Source organism: Gekko japonicus, unplaced genomic scaffold (genome assembly GCF_001447785.1).
Source record: "Gekko japonicus isolate JY-2015 unplaced genomic scaffold, Gekko_japonicus_V1.1 scaffold825, whole genome shotgun sequence".
NCBI lineage: Eukaryota > Metazoa > Chordata > Lepidosauria > Squamata > Gekkonidae > Gekko > Gekko japonicus.
Window position 1 is genome coordinate 295,586 of NW_015166447.1, and position 22,436 is coordinate 318,021.

Genomic DNA, 22,436 nt, shown 5'->3' on the forward strand with positions numbered 1-22,436 from the left:
TGTGAAGTTCCAAAATTGTAAAAGGATGTTGCATATGGTCTGAACAGATGTATATTAAGGGGGAGTGTTGAACTATTAATATGCACTGTCAGATGAACTGTCAGATCTGCAGGATCTGAGTGACAGCAGTGAGACTGCTGGAAGCCTGTCTTGGCCGGTTTAGACCGGTTTATGGTGTGAGGCCACAGGTATGACTCAGCTTAATGCTGATTGGTTGTAAATATGTATATAAGTGGACAAGTGCAGTCCAAACTATTCCTTTTGGGAATCGCGGTGTTTGGCGAAGCACTTTGCAGGAGCGTTGTATATTCTGTGAATAAACTGTATATAGTTCACCACAAAGAACTGTGTTGCGTGGTACTATATGCTGGATGTGCTGGTGACTGCTGGAGAGTGGCTGGAAAGGTTGGTGTGGCTGAAATAGTCCTGGAGGCTGGCAAGTAACTTCTACTGGCATCAGGCTGCCTAACACGCAATGTTCAACACTCGTAACACAACTCCAACAGATCAACTCGAATAGCCAGAACAGCTTTAGCATTGAAGCTGTTCTTCTTTTAAACTATCCCGGCGAATATAGCCACGCCCTATCATACAATAACAACCAATCAGGTTGTAACAATAAAGTCCAATCACAAGCGTTCCCTATCATGGAACTGGACGGTAGGTGATTGGATGGTTCTTCCTGGGCTACCCAATGGGATTGGAGGGATTAGGATCCTTGCCCAGGACGAAGCTTTACATGGTGTATGAATGTGTGAGTTTACATACATGCAGTTGAATACACTACACATGGGGGGGGGTAGACCACTCTCAATGGGGGTGAATGTCCCAGGAGGCTGAAATGTTTCTCCATTGGTTTCTGAATGTTTTCATTTTACAAGTCTAATTTGTGTACATTTTCCTAAAGCTGTGGTACTTATTCAGTGGCTTGGGACCCAAATGTAGCTCTTTGACATGTCATGCGGGCTCTTCTGGGCACTGTTGCCCAACGTGTCACCGACCCCTATTCCAGGCAAGTGGCCAAGGCTCTTGCCTGGCAGGGGCTGAGGCTGACAAGTGATTTCCACCTTGAAACAGCTGCCCTGAAGGAACAAGTAAGCTGTGGGGTTGCAAGCGTCATGGCAGGAATGGACGTAAATGTGGCTCTTTGGATGAATGGTAATTGTATACGTGGCTTTTTGCAAGCTTTTAAAAATTTTGGCTTAAATCAACTAACCTGGCAAGTCCCCTAGAATCTGTGTGCATAGTCTAATCCCACCACATTGTGACCAGGGACAGCTAACATGGATCATTGCAGAGCTATATGAATCGATCTATTTGATCTCATTCTCAAAAGTCTCCAGCAGCTCCATTCTGCTGTACTCCAGAGTAACTGCAGGATGATCGAATCCCAGGCTTTATATTAGTTTAGAAAGAAATCTAGGGCATGACTTAGCTTTATGATTGCATATGCAATATGTATCCTGATATATTAAGACCCTCCTAAGCAGAAAGCCTCATGGGGCTTGTATTTCTAGGGCTCCCAGTACAGAGGGCCGGAACACAGCCAAAAAAGGTTCCCAAGGGCAGAATAAAGGTTCCTGCTCAAGGAGGGCAGAAAAGTGAATATCAGCCTAAGTGTTGCTTTGTTGTTCGTTTTTGATTGCACGACCAAAAGTTCTCAAGAGAGTACCTGTCTTGCGCTGTCTCTTTTCATCTGATTGTTCTGAAAAAAGAAGCAAGGGGGGGGGGGGACCAGATTTTTTTTCTCCCGTTAGCATTTCCATTTCAAAGGAAATGACAGCCTACTATGGCATGAAGTTCAAGTAAAGGGAAGCAAAAGAATATACTGTCGTTTCAAACATGGCCTTGTTTAAATGTTAATTTAGGAACAAATTGGGCATGGGGGATAAGACCTCACTCATTAAAGCCTTGCATTAAGTTAATGTCCTGAAATTTGGAAATTATTAATTTAGAAACTGGCCAATTATTGAAAAACCAACTATGAATTTTGGGGGATTCTTGTTTTGATGTTCTTCCTGAGGGAGTACTTGGCATATTGCTTTTCTGACACAGAGATTAATCTAATAAGAGAATTAATCACTTTTGTGCTGATGACCTTCAGTTTTCTGATTGGACAAACCATGGCAGTCGAAGCAGAGAAGAAAAGACAATGTTGCAGTGGGGAAATGATATAATTATATTTCACTCAGAGATCCCTACGTTTCACCTACTGCTTTGTCAGGGGACCTGACATAATAACATATAAAATACATAGGGATCTCTGAGTGAAATACAGTAAGTATCTTTTCCTTGCTGCACCATCATTTTTTATTCTCTGCTTTGACTCTTTATTGGTGTGCCCCCCCCCTGCTGCTTTGCAAAGTAGTGCCCAGGGCTTTGGGGGGGGGGGGAGAAAGAGGTGCCAGAACTCTCAAGAGGGAAATGAAGTTTTCAATCTGTATACTGAAAACTCATGAACTTTTAAACATTTTAAAAAGAATTTTGTTGAAGGAGTTCTGGAACTCTGTTCTGGTGTGTTTCCCCAGAAAAAAAGCCCTGGTAGAGCCTGATGAAACTTCTGGAGAGAAGGCCACAAAAGTGTGACAATTAAGAGAAGCAGTCTCTTCAGCACAAGGATTAAAAATATGACAGAGGCCCCTAATGTCAGAATTAAGCTACCTCTTCCCAGACAGCTGATCTTCCAGACAAGGGAGATTTCCATAGGTGATGGTAGAATCAGGAAGCTCTCTTGATGTAACATAAATGGAATTTGGAAGAATGTATTTCCTTCTAGATTGAAAAAAGTTTTCAGGTTGGTGTGCTGATTTTGCTGTACCTCCCTGCCTTGCCCACTTCCCTGAAACATGGGCAGCTGTCACATTGTGGTCAGAACCACAAGTGACATGTCAGAGAGCCACATGTAGCTACCAATCAGATCACTGTTCTAGGAGGCATTGTTTGAGGTTTTAGATATATTAAGGTTGCTTAATACGGAGATCTTGTTAAACCATAGAATTCTGGGGGACTGCTACTGCATTGTCCCAGTGTAATGATGTCACTTCCAGGCAACTCCAGAAGTGATGTCATGGTATCAGAATGATGCTGAAAACTTACACCTCTGCCCCACTCAATTTTCCCCGGTTGCTGGCATCCTGATTTCTTAAGGATGTAAGTTGTAACCCCCCCCCCCACAAGTATAAGCAGCTAGATGACTGTGGACAGACAGACATGGGGACTATGACTGTTAGAAGAGGGCAACAGGGACCACTCATGTGGAAAAAACTCTCCAGGGAGTAGTTGTATGCCAGTACAGGTAAAACTCTGTTTGAGCTGGGAGCAACTTCCTAGACAGGCATCCCCAGAAATACAGGTATCCCCATCTTCCGTCTCCTCAATAGTTCCCCCAAATGGCCAAACAGTGTCTAGTGGGTTGAGTTTCACCTCAAGCCAAGCTGGTACTCCCAGGACTACACCCCTCCAGGATGTTTTTATTTAGTTTTGGAATATACTGAGTGGAATCCTGGCACATCCTTGGCTCAGGTAATACAGCAAGATTTTCCTCCTAAATCAGGATGGAAAGGTGGGGATGCCATGTTGGGCCTCTTGCCCCTGCTTCTAGGCATTCTGTGGCAGAAAGAATCCTTAAAAACCTTTCTCTCTGTTTGTTATTGGGCTGAACATGAGAGATAGTAACCTGGCCCAAGGTCATTTCCTGCCTGTACAAGTCAAATGGAATTTAAGTCCACTTCTACTTGGTTCTGCTTAATTCTACTAGAATTTGTTGGCTCTGGGGAATGCACTGAATACGCCTGCAGAAAATGTAAATATTTGCTGATACTGTCTTTTAAAATTCAAATGCATTTAGGGGCAATGATGACTTATTCACATTTCATTTGGCTGCACCGCAACATGAATCATGCTAGGAGATGACAGAACATCTCATCAGCTCAATATTGCAGCTACCAGTGCGCACAAGACATTAATTTCATGAAAGGCATTTCAAGCTGTAATTACTTGATGGGTTGACTGGCCTGTGGCTTGACCAAAACTGTCACTACATTTTAATCTTCTTCATAATATGAGGGAAAGCTGCACAGTACATTGAAAGAGGTATGTGTGTTTTTCAGTTTGATTTTATAGATGAAACCATCTGTCATTTTCCCATCATGACAAGAGTAGCCCCAAAGTGTCTGCAATAGATTCTGTTTTCAAGGAAATAGCAGGCTGAACTCCAGCTACATATGAGTTGCAACCCAAGATAAATCTACTTCCCTACTTGGCAGACATAAGGAAATTTAATATGCAAATCAAACCGTTAAGATTCTTCCAGGCCACAGCAGTGGGCATGAAAATTGTTCCCATATAATGTATTTTAACAATCGATTCCCTTTATTCCTGATGAGTAAACTTCCTAGAGATGTGCAGAAAAACCCCACCCTGGTATTTTTCAGGTTCGGGTATATTGAACCCCCCCAAATATTGGTATTTTCCAATACTCCTGAATCCCAATACCGGTATGTTACAGGCCCATAGGAAATTTTTTAAAAGCCAAATATTTACTATCATAGCTGCCCAGCAATGCAACTTTTGCAACACCAGAAGATCTTATGAAAAAAATGGAAAAAGTGATCAAAAAGAGTCTTTTACAAGCATTGGGTTTTAGTAAGGTCCTGTAATTTTTTTTTAAAACTATTTTCAGTGGTAAGTAGGGCTGTTCTTACTCCTGTGAAGTCTAGAAGAATTCCTTTCATTTGATCACACAACAGAAGCTGATAATACAGGTTGATTTTCATTGCAAGCAAACATTTCACTCAACGTGATGCATATTGTAGAGGTGAATGATGGAACAATTTCCCTTCATTACAGTCAGTGAGCTCAGGTGGGCTCCATGCACATGGAAAAGGATCCCGAGGTGCATGATGCAATGGTGTCTTTGCACTGCCAGTTGGTATCCTCTTTGACAGTGTTATCCATTCTGTTTTAAAGCATATATTGTACGCATGTGAAAAAAATGCAAATTTGACAGTAAAAAGGTAAAGGTAAAAGTTCCCTTGCTCGAAAGCCAGTCAAATCCGACTCTAGGGTTGCGGTGCTCATCTCCGTTTCAAAGCCGAAGATCCAGCGCTGTCCGAAGATGTTTCCGTGGTCATGTGGCCAACATGACTAAACACCAAGGCACACGGAACGCTGTTACCTTCCAACCAAAGTGGTACCTATTTATCTACTTGCAATTTCTTGCTTTCGAACTGCTAGGTTGGTTGGCAGGAGCTGGAACTAGAGATGGGAGCTCACTCCATCATGCGGCACCCGGGTCTCGAACTGCTGAACTACTGACCTTCCACAGCCTGCAGTTCAGCGTCTTAACCACTTGAGCCACTGCAGCTCCATTGACAGTACATAGGATAAAAAGGATATAACTAAAGGAAGAAGGTCCTATTTTATATCCTTTATTCCAATACAGTGTGTCATATTGACTTAGGAGCTTTGTTTGTAGGTATTCTGAATTAGCAAAAAGTGTGCATTTTTTTTAAAAAAAATCCTATTCACAAGGTTTTTTGTGAAGATAAAAAACAAGATAATTCCTATTAATTCCATGCTGAGCTCCTTGGACAAAGGGCTAGTGCAGTTCTGAGGAATGGACAGAGCTGTGTGTGCATGCACAATAAAATCTGGAGTTCAGCATCAGCCGATGAAGCCCAAAGAGTAGTGGAGGAAGAGGCATGGGCACATACTGGCAAGGATATCAGAAATGCTAAATCTGAATCTCTTTGGTTATGTCTGGGCATCCTCCGAAGACAGGCCACAGACACCACCATTTTTCTTCCCTGCAAATGCCGGTGATATTTATGGGCTTAAGGGCAACAGAAGATGTGGTGATAATACCTTGGAGAAAGGAACCAATGGCAGAGTCTTATGGCTGGCACCTTGGCAGGTCCAGATTCCAAGGCAACAATGCTTCTCCCCCCAGCGGCGAATAAATACATCAGTGAACTTGGGTGCCATAAAGAAAAACAGGTGATTTTTTTACATGTAGACAAATATTTTAATATAGCTGTATCTGAAATGTTATCCACATTTTAGTAATGTCAATTATTAACTAATTTTTTTTGTAAAAATGACATATTTTACACATCTTCTATTTACAACTGCAATATACTTCAGAGTTATAAAACATCCACTTTTGACCTTTAAAATACAGGTATACTAGGACTCATTAATAGATTATATTACCATTTATAGCAAACATAAGGCTTGCTGTGAAACTAAATGTCCAATGATAATTTCATGTTCAGTCTGGTTTAATAAAGACTGAGCCATAACAAAAACCATAGGAAATGTGCAATTACCAGGAAAGGCAATAACATTAAAAAAAATCAATCTGGCAATAAAAAATAACACTGAAAAAGTTCAATAAATTAAAACAACATATTGCATTTAAGTTTTTACTGTATTCTTCATGATTTGCCCATACTCTCATTCAAAATCTTCTCCAAGTTATCTCCTGGTCTATTTAAAGTCAAGTCCATCCATCAGATGTCAGTATTTGAGGATACTGGGGGTCCTGGTGGGGCTGTGATTGTTTTACTGATTGCATGGGAACAAGGTTGTTCCACTCCTTGTTGCTTTGTGGAATCCTCCTTGTACATGATCTTTGAAAAACAGTAAACACAGGACTGATAAAATAAACTGAAATTTGTGGGATATCATCAATGGTACCACAGCATATTCAACATACTCAGTTCTAAACTTTATTTCCAAGAATTATAATAGGCAGATATCTTAATTACATAAGTACCTGCCAGATGAAATGCATGAAAACTATGATAAAAGAAATTTTTCTAGGTAATTCCCAACTTGCCCCCCCCCAGCTTATTTGAAGTCCTCCTTGAAGAAGATCAGAAATGAAGTATATACTCATTCCTTTGCTTTTTCCCTTTGTCTCATGGTTTCCTTTTCCTTAGTTAATGTTCTTCTGCTAATAAGAGTAACTTAGAGATGATATCCTAAATAAATATTCGAAGTCAGTCAGCATGGAATACTAGCAAAGGGGGGAAAACAGGACAGTAAAAGAACATGTAGGCACAAAGAAAATGAACATACCACTTTTGGCTATAGTATTGAGGGAAATGTTAGAGAGTGAAGCAGAGAAGTTGTATAAGCACTGGCCATGACAGAGCTGCCAGAAAAAAGAGAGAAAACATGTTGATGAAGGTGTCACTGTCAGTGGAGATGCAAACAATACCACAAATGAGAAACACGGAACTCCACGGACTGGTTCACAGGACAAAGTCACAGCCAGGTGATTTTGTTATATCAGTTTGCACAGTTAATATATGGTCTATGTCCCAGACTGATCACAAGAGCCTACAGGTTTGCTTTCGAGTAGTGAATGTGCCCTCTCATCACAGGAGGGCTCATTCAATCAGCAGACAAGCTCTTTCAAAGTGATTAGGGGTAAAGTCAACCCAAGGAGATTTTACCAGCTCCAAACAAGCACACTGTTCCTGAGGTGGTCTGTAAGGAAACAGGTTGTGAAATCATTTCAAACTGACACACTTAATGCATAAGAAATACTGTAGCAGTGCACTGGTTACAGACAAGGCCTAGATAACCTGATTTAGAATAAACGACTGAAACCTTTCTGATGATTTCTAGATAAAGTTTTAATAGTTTTTCAATTTTGCCCTCAGTTCTTCAGAGTGCCTCCTTAGTTCAATGGATTGTATGTATGGTGACAAAAGGGTCTGGCTGGTCTCCATGACGGAATTTCTCCTGCTATGATTCAAGCTAACTGAAAGTGCAGGGAAACTCTGTGCCAGCATCATGCTTTGACCTGCCTGCCCTGACCCCGCTAGGCGCAACTTTTTATGTGGCATTTCGCTGGAGAATCAAGCGAGGAGTCCATCTTGTGCCACAGGTCGTGCAGAGGAGGACTGGGGGTTGAACTGAGTAAACGCATCTGTTCCCACACCAAACCATATGGAAGTCAGAATAATGATTAATATAATGAGGAGGACTGAAAAGTGCAGGAGGTATTTTGTGATTTCATAATAGTAGCAATAGTAGCAAGAATTCGGTGTGCCAAAACTTGTAGCTCTAGGTATTTTTATCATCAGCAGTATAAGTAATTCTGAACTCATTTTAACTCCAGGACAGGGAGCTTATAATATGGCTCAAATACTTTAAAAAGTCCTTGAATACTTTTCCTGATGAGTTCCCATTTAAACAATGAAAAGTAGAAGAAGAGGAAGAAGAGAAGAGATTGGGTTTATAGCTCGCCCTTCACTACCCAAGGGAGTCCCAGAGCAGCTTACAAACTCCTTTCCCTTCCCCTCCCCACAACAGACACCCTGTGAGGTAGGTGGGGCTGAGAGAGCTCTGACAGAACCTGCTCTTTTTCAAGAACAGCTGTGGCAGAGCTATGGCTTGCCCAAAGTCATCCAGCAGGTGCAAGTGGAGGAGTGGGGAATCAAACCCAGTTCTCCCAGATTAGAGCCCGCGCACTTAACCACTACACCAAACTGGCTCTTTCTAGTTCACTAGAATTCTTCTGCAAGGCAGAATTCTAAGAAGCAAAGATGGGGGAGAGAGCAGGGAAGGAAAACATGTTGCTGGGCTTGACAAAATGTTCAGGTCCATTTTTCTAAGAGACCTGTGCCCCCCTCCCTCCCAATGTGACTTGATCCTATGTGAATACAAGTGAGATTCTCATTGAAAGAGTGAGATGTATTTGAAGAGCTCTCATATAGGGGGTGGAGCAGAGTTGTTTTCTGTTGTCCCAGAAGGTCAGACAAGAACCAACGGATAGGAATTAAATCACAATAGTTTTGGGCTAAACATTAGGAAGAACTTCCTGACAATTAGGGCAGTTCCTCAGTGGAACAGGCTTCCTCGGGAGGCGGTGGGCTCTCCTTCTTTGGAAGGTTTTAAGCAGACGCTAGATGGCCATCTGACAGCAGTGCAGATTCTGTGAATGCAGGCAGACTGTGAGAGGGAGGGCAGGAAGGGATGAGCGCCAGTGCTTGGCTCTTGTGGCCCTTTCTCACATGCCCAGGGTAATGCTGATCTCCACTTCAGGGTCAGGAAGGGATTTTCCTCTAGGCCAGATTGGCCCAGGGATCTTGGAGGGTTTGTGCCTTCCTCTCAGCAGAGATCGGGGGTCACTGGGGGAGTGTGTGTGGGGGCAGTTGTGAATTTCCTGCATTGTGCAGGGGGTTGGACTAGATGAACCCTTGGGCCCCTTCCAGCTGTACGTTCCTAGGCTGACGTTTTTTTCAGGAGTCACCAAAAACCATGGACCAATTTGTATCAGAGAAATGAGAACTAGGTATAGAAGGTTGAAACAGAATGTCAAACCTGTTCATTCATAACTTCAGAGAGTTCATTGAGCATATCCTTGTAATGAGATTTCATTTCTTCCTGATATTCTAACTGATCCTCCTTAATAAGGCGCTCGTTGACTTCAAGGGCTTGTCCACAGGCTTCTGCAAACTGCCTGCACAGCACAGAATACACCAAGTCTATAATATCCAGTCAATGAACCCAGAAAACAGATTTCTTATTATGGATTAAATCAGGGTAAGCACAATGGAGACACACAGATCCCCCCCCCCCTCGTAGGAATAAAAAGTGTGCTTCTGAGGTCACAGCCTAGTTCTCTGTCTTAAAGGCGAAGAAGTTCAAATTCACCTCCTTACTGAAGAACCAGCAGTGCGATCCTAAGGAGAATCATACCCTTGTAAGCCCACTGACTTCATTTGCCTCAGAAGAGTGTTATTGTGCTTCGGAATGCACTGTAGATGTCTTGCCATCTCTGGAACTAGAAGCCTTACCTGAAAATTTCCTTCAGAAGTTTAACTTGGTTGTCTGGGTATTTCTTAGCATTTGTTTCTTCAAGGAAAGCTCGTGCATATGCCATTGGTCCTGCATTTACCTGACAGATAAAACATTAGAATGAAGGACAAAGCAAAGAAAGAGCTGTGGCTCAGTTGCAGCACATATGCCTTGCACACAAAAGGCTCCAAGTTCAGTTCCTGGCATCTCCAGACAGCAGATGCTGGGAAAGACCCTTCTGTGCCTGAGACTGTGGAGCTGCTGCTGCTGTTGACACCAGTCATGGTATGAGATCAAAGGTATGAGACAGCTTCATAAGTTCATTTCCCATATTTGAAGGTCAGACCTGTTGTGCTAGGAACAGACCTTTTGAAGTCCACCACTGTTTTTCAGTGTGAACAATGACTTCAGTGCACTTCTGCAATGATGACCAAGACCAGCTGCAAACTGCCAGCTGAAGGTTTTGATACCCCTGTCCGGCCATGAAGTATAAACTCTGCTGCCACACCAGACCCACTTCAGACGGTGAAGACAAGCTGAACATTTCAGTCTCAGGTTGTAAAGCAGGTGGTGTGCGGTGTGCTTAAGACAGCAGACAACCCAAGGACCGCAACAAGATGCCCTATCTTAGTAGGAGCCGGAATAACTTCTTGTAGACTTTTTTTAAAGGATGGAGATTTTGTTCTATACTCTGAGCAGTCAAAAGCATTAAATCCCAAATGGAGGTTTAAGCCGTATTCACCTTGACACTGACACTTCCTTGCAGTTTCAGCTGTAGCCTAATCATATCCACTTCTTCCATTGTGCAAAGCTGATTGAGTTCTGAAATCTTTTTAGACATCTCATCAATCGCTACTTCGATGGGATTCAGCTCTGTGCTCACTTGGCTTATGACTTGTATCCTCTTCTTCACATAAGGAAATAAATGGCTGGCTGCACTCAAAAACAGGAGACACTCATTTAAGCAGAATTCCCCTACCACAGTATTCAGTCTATAAAAAAGACAGCATATTAACCTCACACACACAACTGCAACAGATCTAAGATGTAACCATGCAACAAATCTATAATGGACTTTCTATATATTTTTTCTGTTCCAAACATGGATAAATTCACATGAACTAAAATGCCGTTTATCTGAGTTTTTCAAATTCTTGGTTAAGAATTATGTCCTTACTATTTTAAAGTCTGGCACTGATAATTCATTAATTCTCCAATGAATTATAAAGTAAATGAAGAGATGTGATTAACTGCAAAAGAATCTCAATGACCTTCCACAACATGAATGTGTTTAAAAAAGCCTTGCTTAATTAATAATTCCCCCTGTAATAAAAGCAATAAATAACTTTAGGTCAAGAAAAGATGTTCGGTATCAAAAATGTCTAGATAAGTGATTGGCAGCACAATCTTATGCAGGCTTACTCAGAAGACTACCCTAACTGTAGTCAATGGGTTTTTTTTTCCTGGGTAAGAGGGTAGACCAGTGTGCTGTGCATTCTGAAATGAGTCCTAAACATAATGTCAGGCAATTCCAGAGCAAACCTTCAGTCACTTCTTTGCACACTAAATAATGCAGCAACATGCATACTTGTCAGGATGGTTCGTCTCTTGCATTGCTCTTCTACCCCTCCGTGCTTCTTTCCGGAGAGCGTGAAGGGGGTTTCAAACACAAAGCGGTTGATGTTATGATGCATTTCAAAGTCAGTCTTCCGTTCTTCGGCTTCTTTCTCCTCAAAGAAAGGTGTGACGTATGTCACCTGGATATAGGCATACTTCGGATCTAAGTCTTTGGGATTCACCTATTGTGAATGAACAAAATCACTTAGAACTTGAATACTGAATACTACTAAATATACACTGAAGGGAAATGTGTTTGTGTTTTCTCTGCTGTTGACAAGTGCACACATCATTTCACTTGGGTACTCCATGCTGATGAAGAAGAAAGGAGGCCGCACCAAGGCAAAACAAAGATCAAGAAACAAATGCTGCAGGAAAAAAAGAATCTTTAATAATTGTACAACCCTTACACGTTTTGCATGCAGCTTCAGCAGGGGGAATTTTCTGAATTCTTTTTAGTTTTCTTCCCATATATACACTGCTAAAGTAAACTAAAAAGAATCTGGAAGATTCCCCCTGATGAAACTGTACGCGAAACACATAGGGAGTTGTACAATTATTAAAGATTCTTTTTCTTCTGCACCATTCATTTTTTCATCTTCATTTCACTCTATACTGACAACATCAGGCATTAAGCCCCTTCACAGTAGAGGGAGAGGGAGGCAAATCCCCAAGGAAAGCCTTTTTTTTTTTGTTGGCAGTTCCTCAATTCAATAAAAAAAAGCGGGGGTGGTGGTGGTTCTATCATATTTTTGTACAGCTTCCATTCGTTTCAATGGGGCTTATGCAAGAGAACTGTCCAAACAGACTGATTTTGGAGTTGGGTGATCCCCACCCCCAGTACCTTGTTGGAGTCTTGAATTATTTTCACATTGTCTGCTCCAAACTTATCTGCATACAGCTTTAGCAGTCTCTGGGAAATCTCAGACAGTCCTGTTAATTTGGGCTCTTTGTAGATGTACTCCTTGCCCTCCTCCTCTTCAAAGAAGCCCTGATTTAAAAAAAAAGCACAAACCATAGCAATGAGAGTAAATCAAGTACAACAAGCTGGTCATGTGCCAAGCAATGTAGTGTAGATGGAGGTGAAACCTATCTGGCCACTTAGATAACAACCACCACCCCCCTCTCCAGGCTTTTCGGAATGCTGCAGCTTGCACAGAATGAGCAGATGGAATGTGTTAGAACCACACTCTGTATTAGCACAGGATGAATTTGAACTTTAACCAGCAGGACACAATCCTAATGTTGACTGAAAACATCTTTGGAGTAAAGGATTAGTTTGAATATTATTGCATACCTCTTTTGTGGGGACACTGCCACCCTGTGGTGAAATCTAGTAGCCAGTTTTAGAGGCATTGAAATCAACAGTAGCTGTGTAAGTCAGAGGCACTGTTGTGGCGTGAAGGAAATAAAGATGCTAATGCTGGTAGCTGAATTTAATGTAGTTGGGGGCCTGCTTAAAGGAATATGGTAAGCTAGTTAGTAAGATACCTGTGGAGTGGGTAGTTCTAATGCGACATGCCAAGGAAGCGGGCATGGATAGCCAGTTGAACTGTCACCCTGGTACAACTCAGCTGACCTTAGAGTCAGAGATCTAATATACACTGAAACTGGTTTCCCTTGTAAGGAGAGGTAGGTGCAAGTTAGGTTTCACCAGGGCTATTTTTGGGCAGTAACGCACAGGAACGGAGTTCTGGCTGGCTCCTGAGCTGGCCACGTCCAGCAGGAACTCATTAGCATAATAGGCCACACCTAACAGCAGAAACTCATTAGGATTGGCTACATTAGGGGTGTGTGGCCTAACATGCAAAGAAGTTCCTGCTACAAAAAAGCCCTGGGTTTTGACAACAAAGTAAACAGAATAAAAAGCAAAAGGTGGGTGTGGCTGGATGACCACACTTCTGGTAACATGGGGTGTGTGGCTTAATATGCTAATGAGTTTCTGCTGTTGGGTGTGGCCTATTATGCTAATGAGTTCATGCTTGGCTTTTTCTACAAAAAAGCCCTGGGTTTCACCCTTGACCCCCACCCTACAGCCTTGCTGGTTGTAGTGGAACTTTGCTACCAGTCTGCATTCCCACTAGTGCACCATCCACCCTGCTGTTACTGAGATAACAACCAAGGTGGGAATAGTGGCTTTGAATCTTGTTCAAAAATTCCTAGGCCTTGAGAGATCCCATACAGGTCTGAGGGCTCAAAATTGTCACTTCTCCTCCACACCCCAGCACTGATCTATTTCTTCACAGACTTTGCTGAGATGAACAGCAACCCCCCCCCCTTTTTGTTTAGTAACATAAATTCAGCCATTATAACAAAAACTTGGATTGGGGAGGGTTTTGCAATTAACACAAATGTTATGCTGTAGAAACCAGTGGTGGTATTGCAGTTCATTCCACTCAGTTAAACAGAATTACAGTGTAACCCTAAATGGAATTACTGAGTTAAGTGGGGGAAGATGGATATGAATGCTTAGGAATAGAATTGCACTGTTAGCTGGCTTTTTCTTAAAGATTACTAATTGATTCAAATGCTTTCTAAAAACAAGTCTACTTGAAAACTGACTACAACTTAGCAGGAGTCAGTGGGGTATTAGTTCCACTGTAACAAACAAAACATTCACTGACTTGCGTTTCATTGTTTTCAGCGGGACAGCCACAACTCAGGGCATAACTACATGGTATTCCTCAACCCTGACAGTTCCCTGGAAGGCCACATACTGAAGCTGAAGCTCAAATACTTTGGCCACCAAATAAGAAGGGAGCACTCACTGGAGAAGACCCTGATGCTGGGAAAGACTGAAGGTCAAAGAAGAAGGGGACGGCAAAGGATGAGACGGTTAAACAGTGTTATTGATGCAACGAACATGAAATTAAGCAAACTCCGGAGCACGATGGAAGACAGGAGGGCCTGGCGTGATGCGGTCCATGGGGTCGCAAAGAGTCGGACTCGACTGTGCGACTGAACAACAACAACAACAACATTCCTGACATGACTTTGTCAGTGCTGGCAGCAAAATGAGGTAGTAGAATTCTGAGATGAAGGCATTTGAGACTGTGGGTGTGTGTGTGTTATATTCTTAACTCTGTCCTGTGTAAAAATCCTTGCAAGTAAAAAGGCCTAGGCTAGCCCTCCACATGCCATGCTAGTTTTCCAGTCATAGGAAATTATTAATGTTGTGGGAACTTTGGAAAACATGAACACTCGCCTGCATTCTCAAGTGTTACAGTCCCTTCTACCAACTCAGCAATATGCCAACCCATTATAATCTAATTCTGCTGCATGTGTGGACCAGACATCCGTTGGAGGGTCAAGGCCATTGGATGTGAGCCAATGGGCCAAGGGGCTATAATGCAGACACAGAATACTGAATAAGCCTCAAGCCATGCCCCTCCACATCCTTCCTACAAAACTGCAGAATGCTCCAAATGTTCTTATTGCACAACTTCCTAAAGCATGCTTGGAATCCCTGTGTGAACCCTGGTGCAGCCAGATCCAAACGACAGTGATTTAACATTCAAATTTTCCATTTCAAATATGGCAGGGGTTCTTATCTCACTCATAGAAGACTATATGCTGACACTGAACTCCAGTTATACCTTGTGATCATGGATAACTGAGAAGTTATAAAAGCATAAAGGAGATTAAAAAGCTATATATTATTTTGTAAGGACTGTGTATATTAGACTCTTGAGCAGTTTGCAAGGATGCTAGGTAGGAGTTTTACTAGTCCTAGTCTTACTAGTCTTAGTAAGAATTTACAAACTTGCTCTGTGCCTTAGGGAATATGTCCTTACAAAATGCAAAACTAAAATAAACTTTGGCAACTGAAATGATGCAAGCTGGAGCTGCAATTAAAGACTCTTTGTACACCTGACAAAGGTAAACCTGATCCCATTAAAATTAAAATGATAGGATTATTATCTAAAATATATAGAATTTTAATAGAGGGAGAGATGGAAGAAGATAAAACTGAAATTATATGAGAGATTTTAATAAAAACAATTTCTGCTAAAGAATTGCCTTATCTATAAAAACCAAGATAGCATGGGCACAATCCTTCTTTGTGCACATTCCTTGACTGAGTGGGCTGGATGAGATTTTGAGAGGCATGCATAAGTCACTCATTCCATGTTACAGCCTGATGTGAAAGTTGTCTGCACATCTGTGCAAATGTGCTGAGTGGGTAGGAAAGGAACAAAGTTCTGCTATGCCTTCCAGGGATCCTGCTGTGAGGAGGCATTACATTTATGCACAGTAGAGAAGTGCTCTGTGTTTATAGAACCATGGGCCATAGCCCTTCTGTCCTCTTCAACCAATCACTGGGCTGTCTCTGAGAAAAACTCTGGGTAAGAGCAAGCTCACTCCCTGCCCCCAATCACATCCAGCTAAACTGAGTGAGGTAATTCACAAGACTTGAGAAATGCCCTTGAATAGCTAACCATTTATGGGGGGAGGGCTGGGGTGAATGACACTTGTTGCTAACAAACCAGCGAAAGAAAGAAAAAAGTTGTGGAACTTTCCTCTGAAGATAGCTTCTCTCTTGACAAGTTTCAAAAATTGTTTTTGTCAATTCTCTCCCTACCCTGAGGCAGCAGGAGAAGGGAGGGAAAGAAGGAACTAGAAGAAGCCACCCCAGACTTAAATGCCAACATATTAGCTTATATTGATGTATCAGTATAGCAATATGTGTTTTTGAATTTCTAGCTTCCATTTTTTAAAAAGTTAACTTCTGCTTCTTCCATGGTGGAAATATTAAGGAAAAGACATATCTCTGCAACAGAAGACGCTAGACACTTACTTTTTTAAAAGTGAAAGCTGGGAATTCAGTCAACCTGATATACATAGTGCAATACTGACATACTGGTAATAGTATTCAACTGCCAATTAAAACATATCCCCTAGTGGTGGGGGAGAAAACATCAACTGCCACAACTAAGCCAGGTGTGTCCAGGAGCCCACCAGGTCACCTGCCCTTTTCAGCAGAAGGAGCAGTCTCTGGTAGGGTTGCCAAGTCGTTGCAGTCGCCGCAGCGGGGGACTCCTGTGCGGCGACCTGGAAGTGACATTAGGACGCCGGGCACACTGGGGGCGGGGCCACGACCATCGGAAGGAAAACCATAGAGTTTTCCCTCCAATGGTCGTGGCCCCGCACCCAGCGTGCTCGGTGTCCTAACGTCACTTCCTGGTGACATGTACATCGGGGTGGGGTTCCCCCCGGGGCCCGATCCGCCGCTGGCGGGGAATGGGCCTCTGAGGCAGGGGTTTCCCCGTCCCCCAGGGGGACTTGGTAGCCCTAGTCTCTGGTGCCAGCATCAAGGAGAAGCCTCCAGCATGGATAGCACTGGCATGTAAGTCCAGGGTCAGTTTGACCCTTTTCCTTTTTAAGGTTCAGGTTTCAGTTTATTGCCTTTAGCCATAGGCTAAAGGGCCATAGGTGGGGGCCAGGTCTGCCTAACCATCAGCTGCCAGTCTGCATCTTTCTTCAACTAATAGCCACTTCCCAGCCAGCATCTTCTCTTTCCCAAAAAACTTTCCCTCCCTGCTCCTGTATCTCCTTGAAACCCAGAAATGCTCCTGAAATTCCATGAGATAAATTTTTGTTACTTCCAGGATTTCAGGAGTATTTTGGGTGTCCCTAAACTGACCTGAAACAGCTAATTCCAGGTGTAATTTTGGCTTGGGTATGTCTGAATGCACATCCTTACCTGGAAGTAAGCGTAACCAAGTGCAACAGGACTGACTTCCTGGTAAACAAGAGTCCTGTGGTAGTGTTTACTGGGATTTCTTTATGCAAAATATGGACAAAATCCTCACCATTCTAGATTCAGTGTCTGTTTTCCCCACAATGTATTCTTCTCCCTGGGTGGGGAACTGAGGCTAAGAGATCGTAACTTAAAAGTGTCACTGCATTAACCCACACTGATTTCCATGTAAGTCTCTCAGATAACTAGACAAGTCGGCCTGGAATACAGGCCACCATTCTCATGCCCTGGAGAGCCTTCCTAAGGCCTAACACAGGGGGCATAACAGGGGCTTTCAGCTGGCGGTTTCTTCATCTGCCGCCTTATATGTAAGAAACGGCCATACTGTGAACACATCCCCATTAGGTCAGCACTTTGCTTTCAAGAACATAACCAGAGAATTTAATAATAAAGCTTTATTTTGCTTTAAGGTGTGTTTCTGTGAGTTTCCCAGCCCTGCCCTGCCCAAACCGGGGGGGGGGGAGGGGGAATCCTGAACGGGAAACAACATTTAAAAAATCAGGATAACCCCGCCCCCCAAATATGGGACTGAAAATATTATGGAAACTTTTGCACATCCCTACTTCCAAGTATAAAGTATAAATATAAATGGATTATAACTGTAGTATGATGGAACAGCTCAGGAAGAGCCTTTATAAGGGTCTAGGATTGCATATTTATTGCATAAACCACTTGGCTTTTACTGTGTTGTCTTCTATGTTTGTAATCCACTTTCTGCATTATGCTATGTCATGTTTCAGACAGTTTTTGTTTGCATTTTTAAAAAGGTATTTTTGCACACTGCCTTGATTCTCAGCAAGACATGTGGGCAATAAATGAAGTAAATAATTAACATTTCGAACTAAGCTACCTCACATGGTCATTATGATGTTATCATCAAATAACTGCTTCCACATGCCACCCAAAGGTTCTTGAAAGAAACAGGGGAGACAAATATGATATTTTATAGTATTCCTACCAATTCAGACCCCATAGAATAAGCAGGTGACAAATGGAGCGGCATGCTATGAGAAATACAGGGCCGTCACTGGAAATGGAAGTTCGGTGTCAAGCTCCTCCTTGCCCCTCCCTAGAAAAATGGTAAATATTTATCTCGCCTGCTATCCTCTTTCTGCTCCTCATCAACCAACTGAATGTGATGAAATCAACACATGGGATGTTTGGCTGCATATTAGCAAAGAAAAGAGTGAGAGAACCTGATACGAGGCTGGCATTTTTGGAGACAATCCTGTGACATATGCACACTGCTTTCTGACAAACCCATTTCCCTCAACATGGCCTCAGATATATTCCTATGAAATACCACATACTTTTGAACTCTCTGTAAAATAACCTGTGGCTCAGCCACTTGTTTACACCCACCTCGAGCTTACCGGATAGGATCTAACGCTGACAAAAAAAGAAGTGTGCTTCTTTTCACAAGCTCCGGAAGCGGTGACTCATGCTGTACTGCACTGCTGGCAGTAGGACATTTTGAGAAAGCAATTAACAGACATTCAGTTTATGAGGTCAGGAGCTTTGTGAAAAGTGTACGGTGTTCACAACACCCTTAGGTATACATAATTGAACCCAATTTGCTAAATCTGAATGAAGCATTAAGACAATAAGCACAGAATGTTTTTTGCCTATTGTTCCAAGTGGCTTTGTGAATAATGGAATTTAACACAGCATCTTCTTATGAGACACTCAAATCCTCATTTCGAATTTTGTATTTCAGATGCGTTCAAGAGCCATGGAATGAGAATCCTCTGTGGGCATTTCACAAACGTATTCTTGCTAGGAAGGGCCTGGTTTCAAATAAACACAAATGCAGTTACTATATGCATGAACACTATCTAGGTAATGCTTTCTCTTTTCAAAAGGGATTTTCCTCTCAACTGTTGACATTTCTCCCCAGTAAAGCTCATTTATAGCACATAAGTAAACAGGATGCTGGGGAAGTCTACTATTTATTTTAAAAATTATTTTCACTTTTCAGGTTTCGAGAGGGAAGGTGGCATGGTATCGCCCGATCTTCTCAGATCTCAGAAGCTAATCAGGGTCTGCCTGGTTAGTACTTGGATGGGAGACCACCAAGGAGGGCTGCAGAGGAAGGCAATGGCAAACCACCTCTGCTTCTCACTTGCTCTGAAAGCCCCTTGCTGGGGTTGCCAGAAGTTGGCTGTAACTTGATGGGACTTTACAGACACACATCCAGGTTTTATCACTACTGTCACTAACCGCTGATGTTTTCAAGATTTAGAATGAAGTTAAACATATGGAGATACAAACTCTTCTCCATGCATGTTACTTCCTCTCTCTTTCTGCCCCCTCATCATTCTCTTTGTTTTTCTGCCTCCCCACCTCATCACTCTTTCTCTCTTTCTGCCCCTACCTCATCACTCTCCCTTTCTACGCGCAGCCTCCTGCCTGCTTCCTCCCCCACCCTGCACAGCAGCAGCAGCAGCGGTGGTGGTGGCAGTGCTCCCAGCCACCCACCTGCTTCCTCTCCCCCCACAGCAGCACTGGCAGCCCTTCAGGAATCACAATGGATCTCCCAGTTACAGAGACAAATTCACCTTAGGGCTGCCAGCTCCAGGTAGGGAAATTCCTGGAGATTTGGGGGTGGAGCCTTGGCACAGTGAGGCTTGGGAAGCGAAGCAGCCCCAGCAGGGTATAATGGACTCTATGGCATTGTACCTCACTGAGATCCCTGTCCTCCAAATTTCCAGGAGTTTCCCAGCCTGGATCTGGCGACCTTACCCCCTCCATCCCTTGCTGGTGGGCTAGGGGTGACCTGGCAACCCTAGAATGCTGCCAGGCCTAGGGTTGCCAACCTCTAAGTGGGACCTGGAGACCCCCCAGAATTGCAACTGAACTCCCGACAGCAGAGATCTGTCTCCCTGGAGAAAACGGCTGCTTTGGAGGCTGAACTCTGTGTCATTATATCCAGCTGAGACCTCTCTCTTCCCCAAACCCAGCCCTCCTTAGACTCCACCACAAAGTCTCTATGAATTTCCCAGCCTGGCAGGCCTGGCCCTATGGATCCCTCCCTCAAAAGCCAAAATAGGCCTGGAAAGGGCCCTTCCCCTGCCTTTTACTGACAGAAGCACTTAAAAGCCTTCCTCCCCCCAACATTCTAATCTCTCACTGTTGATGCCTGGCGTAGACCCTGTAGTAGCCATTTTAAAAGCTACTGGGGGGGGGGGAATTCAACCATCCCTGAATTTTTAAAAAACTTTTTGAATTTTTCGGCAGGTCCATAGTTTGTAGAAAAATCTGTTGGGGGAGAGTGAGCCTTCTGTTGGCAGAAATAAGTATACGCACCCAAAGAGGACTTTGAGAATTAGTATACAGATAATTTTTCTTAGGATTGCACTGCTTAATTACTAGTACAGCAGTGTCATAACATTTCTTTTTGCAGCACACTGAAGAGAGGGCTTCCACATGAAACTCACTTTAAGATTCTCATTTTACACCATTCTGTGTTTTCACTGGGGAAACCGGAGAAACTAGGGTTGCCAGGTCTGGGTTGGAAAATACCTGGAGACTTTGGGGGCAGATCCAGGAGAGGGCAGGGTTTGGGGAGGGGAGGGGCCTCAGCAGGGTACAATGCCCTAGAGTCCACCCTTCAAAGCAGCCATTTTCTCCAGGGGGGCTGATCTCTGTCAGCTGGAGATCAGTTGTAAAAGCAGTAGGTCCCCAGGCCCCACCTGGAGGCTGGCAACCCTAGGAGAAACAAGGATGACTAGCTCAGAGGCAAGTTCAAAAGTTTTAAAAGTCCCTCTTTATGTGAGCAGAGAACATGAGTCAACTCTCTTTCAGAATGCTACTACCCACCCCTTCCCCTTCCTGTTTTCAGACTAATTTTGTTCTGATAGCCAGCAGAGAAGAAAGCTCAATGGATCCTTTCCTTCTTCATGTTCACAGAGAAACTCCTTTTCTTCTGTCTTTGCACTAATCACAATTGAGGTCCATATGCACATCACATATTTGGATATTTATCCTAGTTTTATTATGGGTTGGTTATCACAGGGTCTGGTTACTCTTGACAGAGTCTCACTTCTTAACATTTCTTTCAGGCACTGCATAGAGACAGGCTGGAAAATACAGCCAGCAGTATTGCAAACCAAGGGCCAAAAATGTCTTAAAGTGCAGAAGACCTTGGAATAATTGTAGTAGGACCGGGAATAGGGTTAGAGACAATATACTAGCTTGTCTCTGCAAATGCCTAAGACATAAGCAAGATGGTTTAGTATGGATGTCTCATTATAGAAAACACATGGTCTGACCCAGCTTCCACAAAATGGTAACTGGATTAGACCCCAAGTATGCAAGCAAGACAGGAACAGATACAATTTTTATAGCTTCAAGGAAGCAGAACAAAATAATTAGTTTTGCTAGATGCAACACAGCATATAAATGAGTGAAAACAATGTTATTTCATCTCTCACACAGAATACCAAGGAACACTGTAAGTTAAGGTTAACTCAGACCATACAAGGAGCACAACGAGTAAGAAGAATTAAATAAAGCATGCAGAAGAACAGACAACTTACCACAGCCTTGAACAAGATCAAAAGAAGAAAAGAGCAAATTTCAGCATTAAAACCTAATTAGCAGACAGAATGATTCAGATCAATCTGTTCTTTATACACTTTATTTTTTTTACAGATTAAAGGGAACTGTGGTGCCTTCAAAGCACTTTCAAACAGCATGCTTGCTCCACCAAAACTGGAATACAATGGAGACAAGCAGGAATACATGCCACTCCAGAATAAGCAAGCAGAAATAGCATGTGGCACAAGACTGCTCTACAACATACCGCAGAGAATCAGAGGCAAGCCAGGAAACAAAGCAAGAGTCTACAGGAAAGGCAACTAGTGAAGGAAAGTGAATTTCAGGCCATTTAAAATGAGTTGGATTTTTTATCAGTCTTAGTAGCAATGTGTTATGTGCTGTCCCGTCACTTCCGACTTATGCTACCTTATGAATTGATGTGCTCCAAAACGTCGTATAATCAACAGCTTTGCTCATGTCTTGCAAACTAAGGCCCTGGCTTCCTTGGATGAGTCAATCCATCTCATGTTAGGTCTTCCTCTTTTCCTACCAGCTTCGACTTTTCCTAGCATTATTGTTTTTTTCAGTGAGTCTTGTTTTCTCCTGATGTGACTGAAGTATGGCAGCCACACTTTAGTCATTTTTAGTAGTAATAACGAATGGGTATCACATATATCTGAGGGTGTGTAGCATCACTGTAGGG

The 22,436-nt window shown here is 42.8% G+C and overlaps 1 protein-coding gene across 2 annotated transcripts in view; it reads right to left on the reverse strand.

The window, feature by feature from the left end:
- Window positions 1-6,433: 6,433 nt before the first annotated feature.
- The window catches only part of DOCK10 (dedicator of cytokinesis 10), a 292,508-nt gene continuing 276,505 nt past the window's right edge, over window positions 6,434-22,436 (reverse strand). For both annotated transcript variants that reach the window (XM_015411999.1, XM_015412000.1), the window contains exons 51-56: window positions 12,278-12,424; window positions 11,405-11,615; window positions 10,559-10,749; window positions 9,816-9,916; window positions 9,340-9,478; window positions 6,434-6,632 (exon numbers count right to left, since the gene is read on the reverse strand). In XM_015411999.1, the coding sequence (XP_015267485.1) occupies window positions 6,513-6,632; window positions 9,340-9,478; window positions 9,816-9,916; window positions 10,559-10,749; window positions 11,405-11,615; window positions 12,278-12,424 (909 nt within the window). In that variant the 3' untranslated portion in view covers window positions 6,434-6,512. The remainder of the gene's footprint in view (window positions 6,633-9,339; window positions 9,479-9,815; window positions 9,917-10,558; window positions 10,750-11,404; window positions 11,616-12,277; window positions 12,425-22,436) is intronic.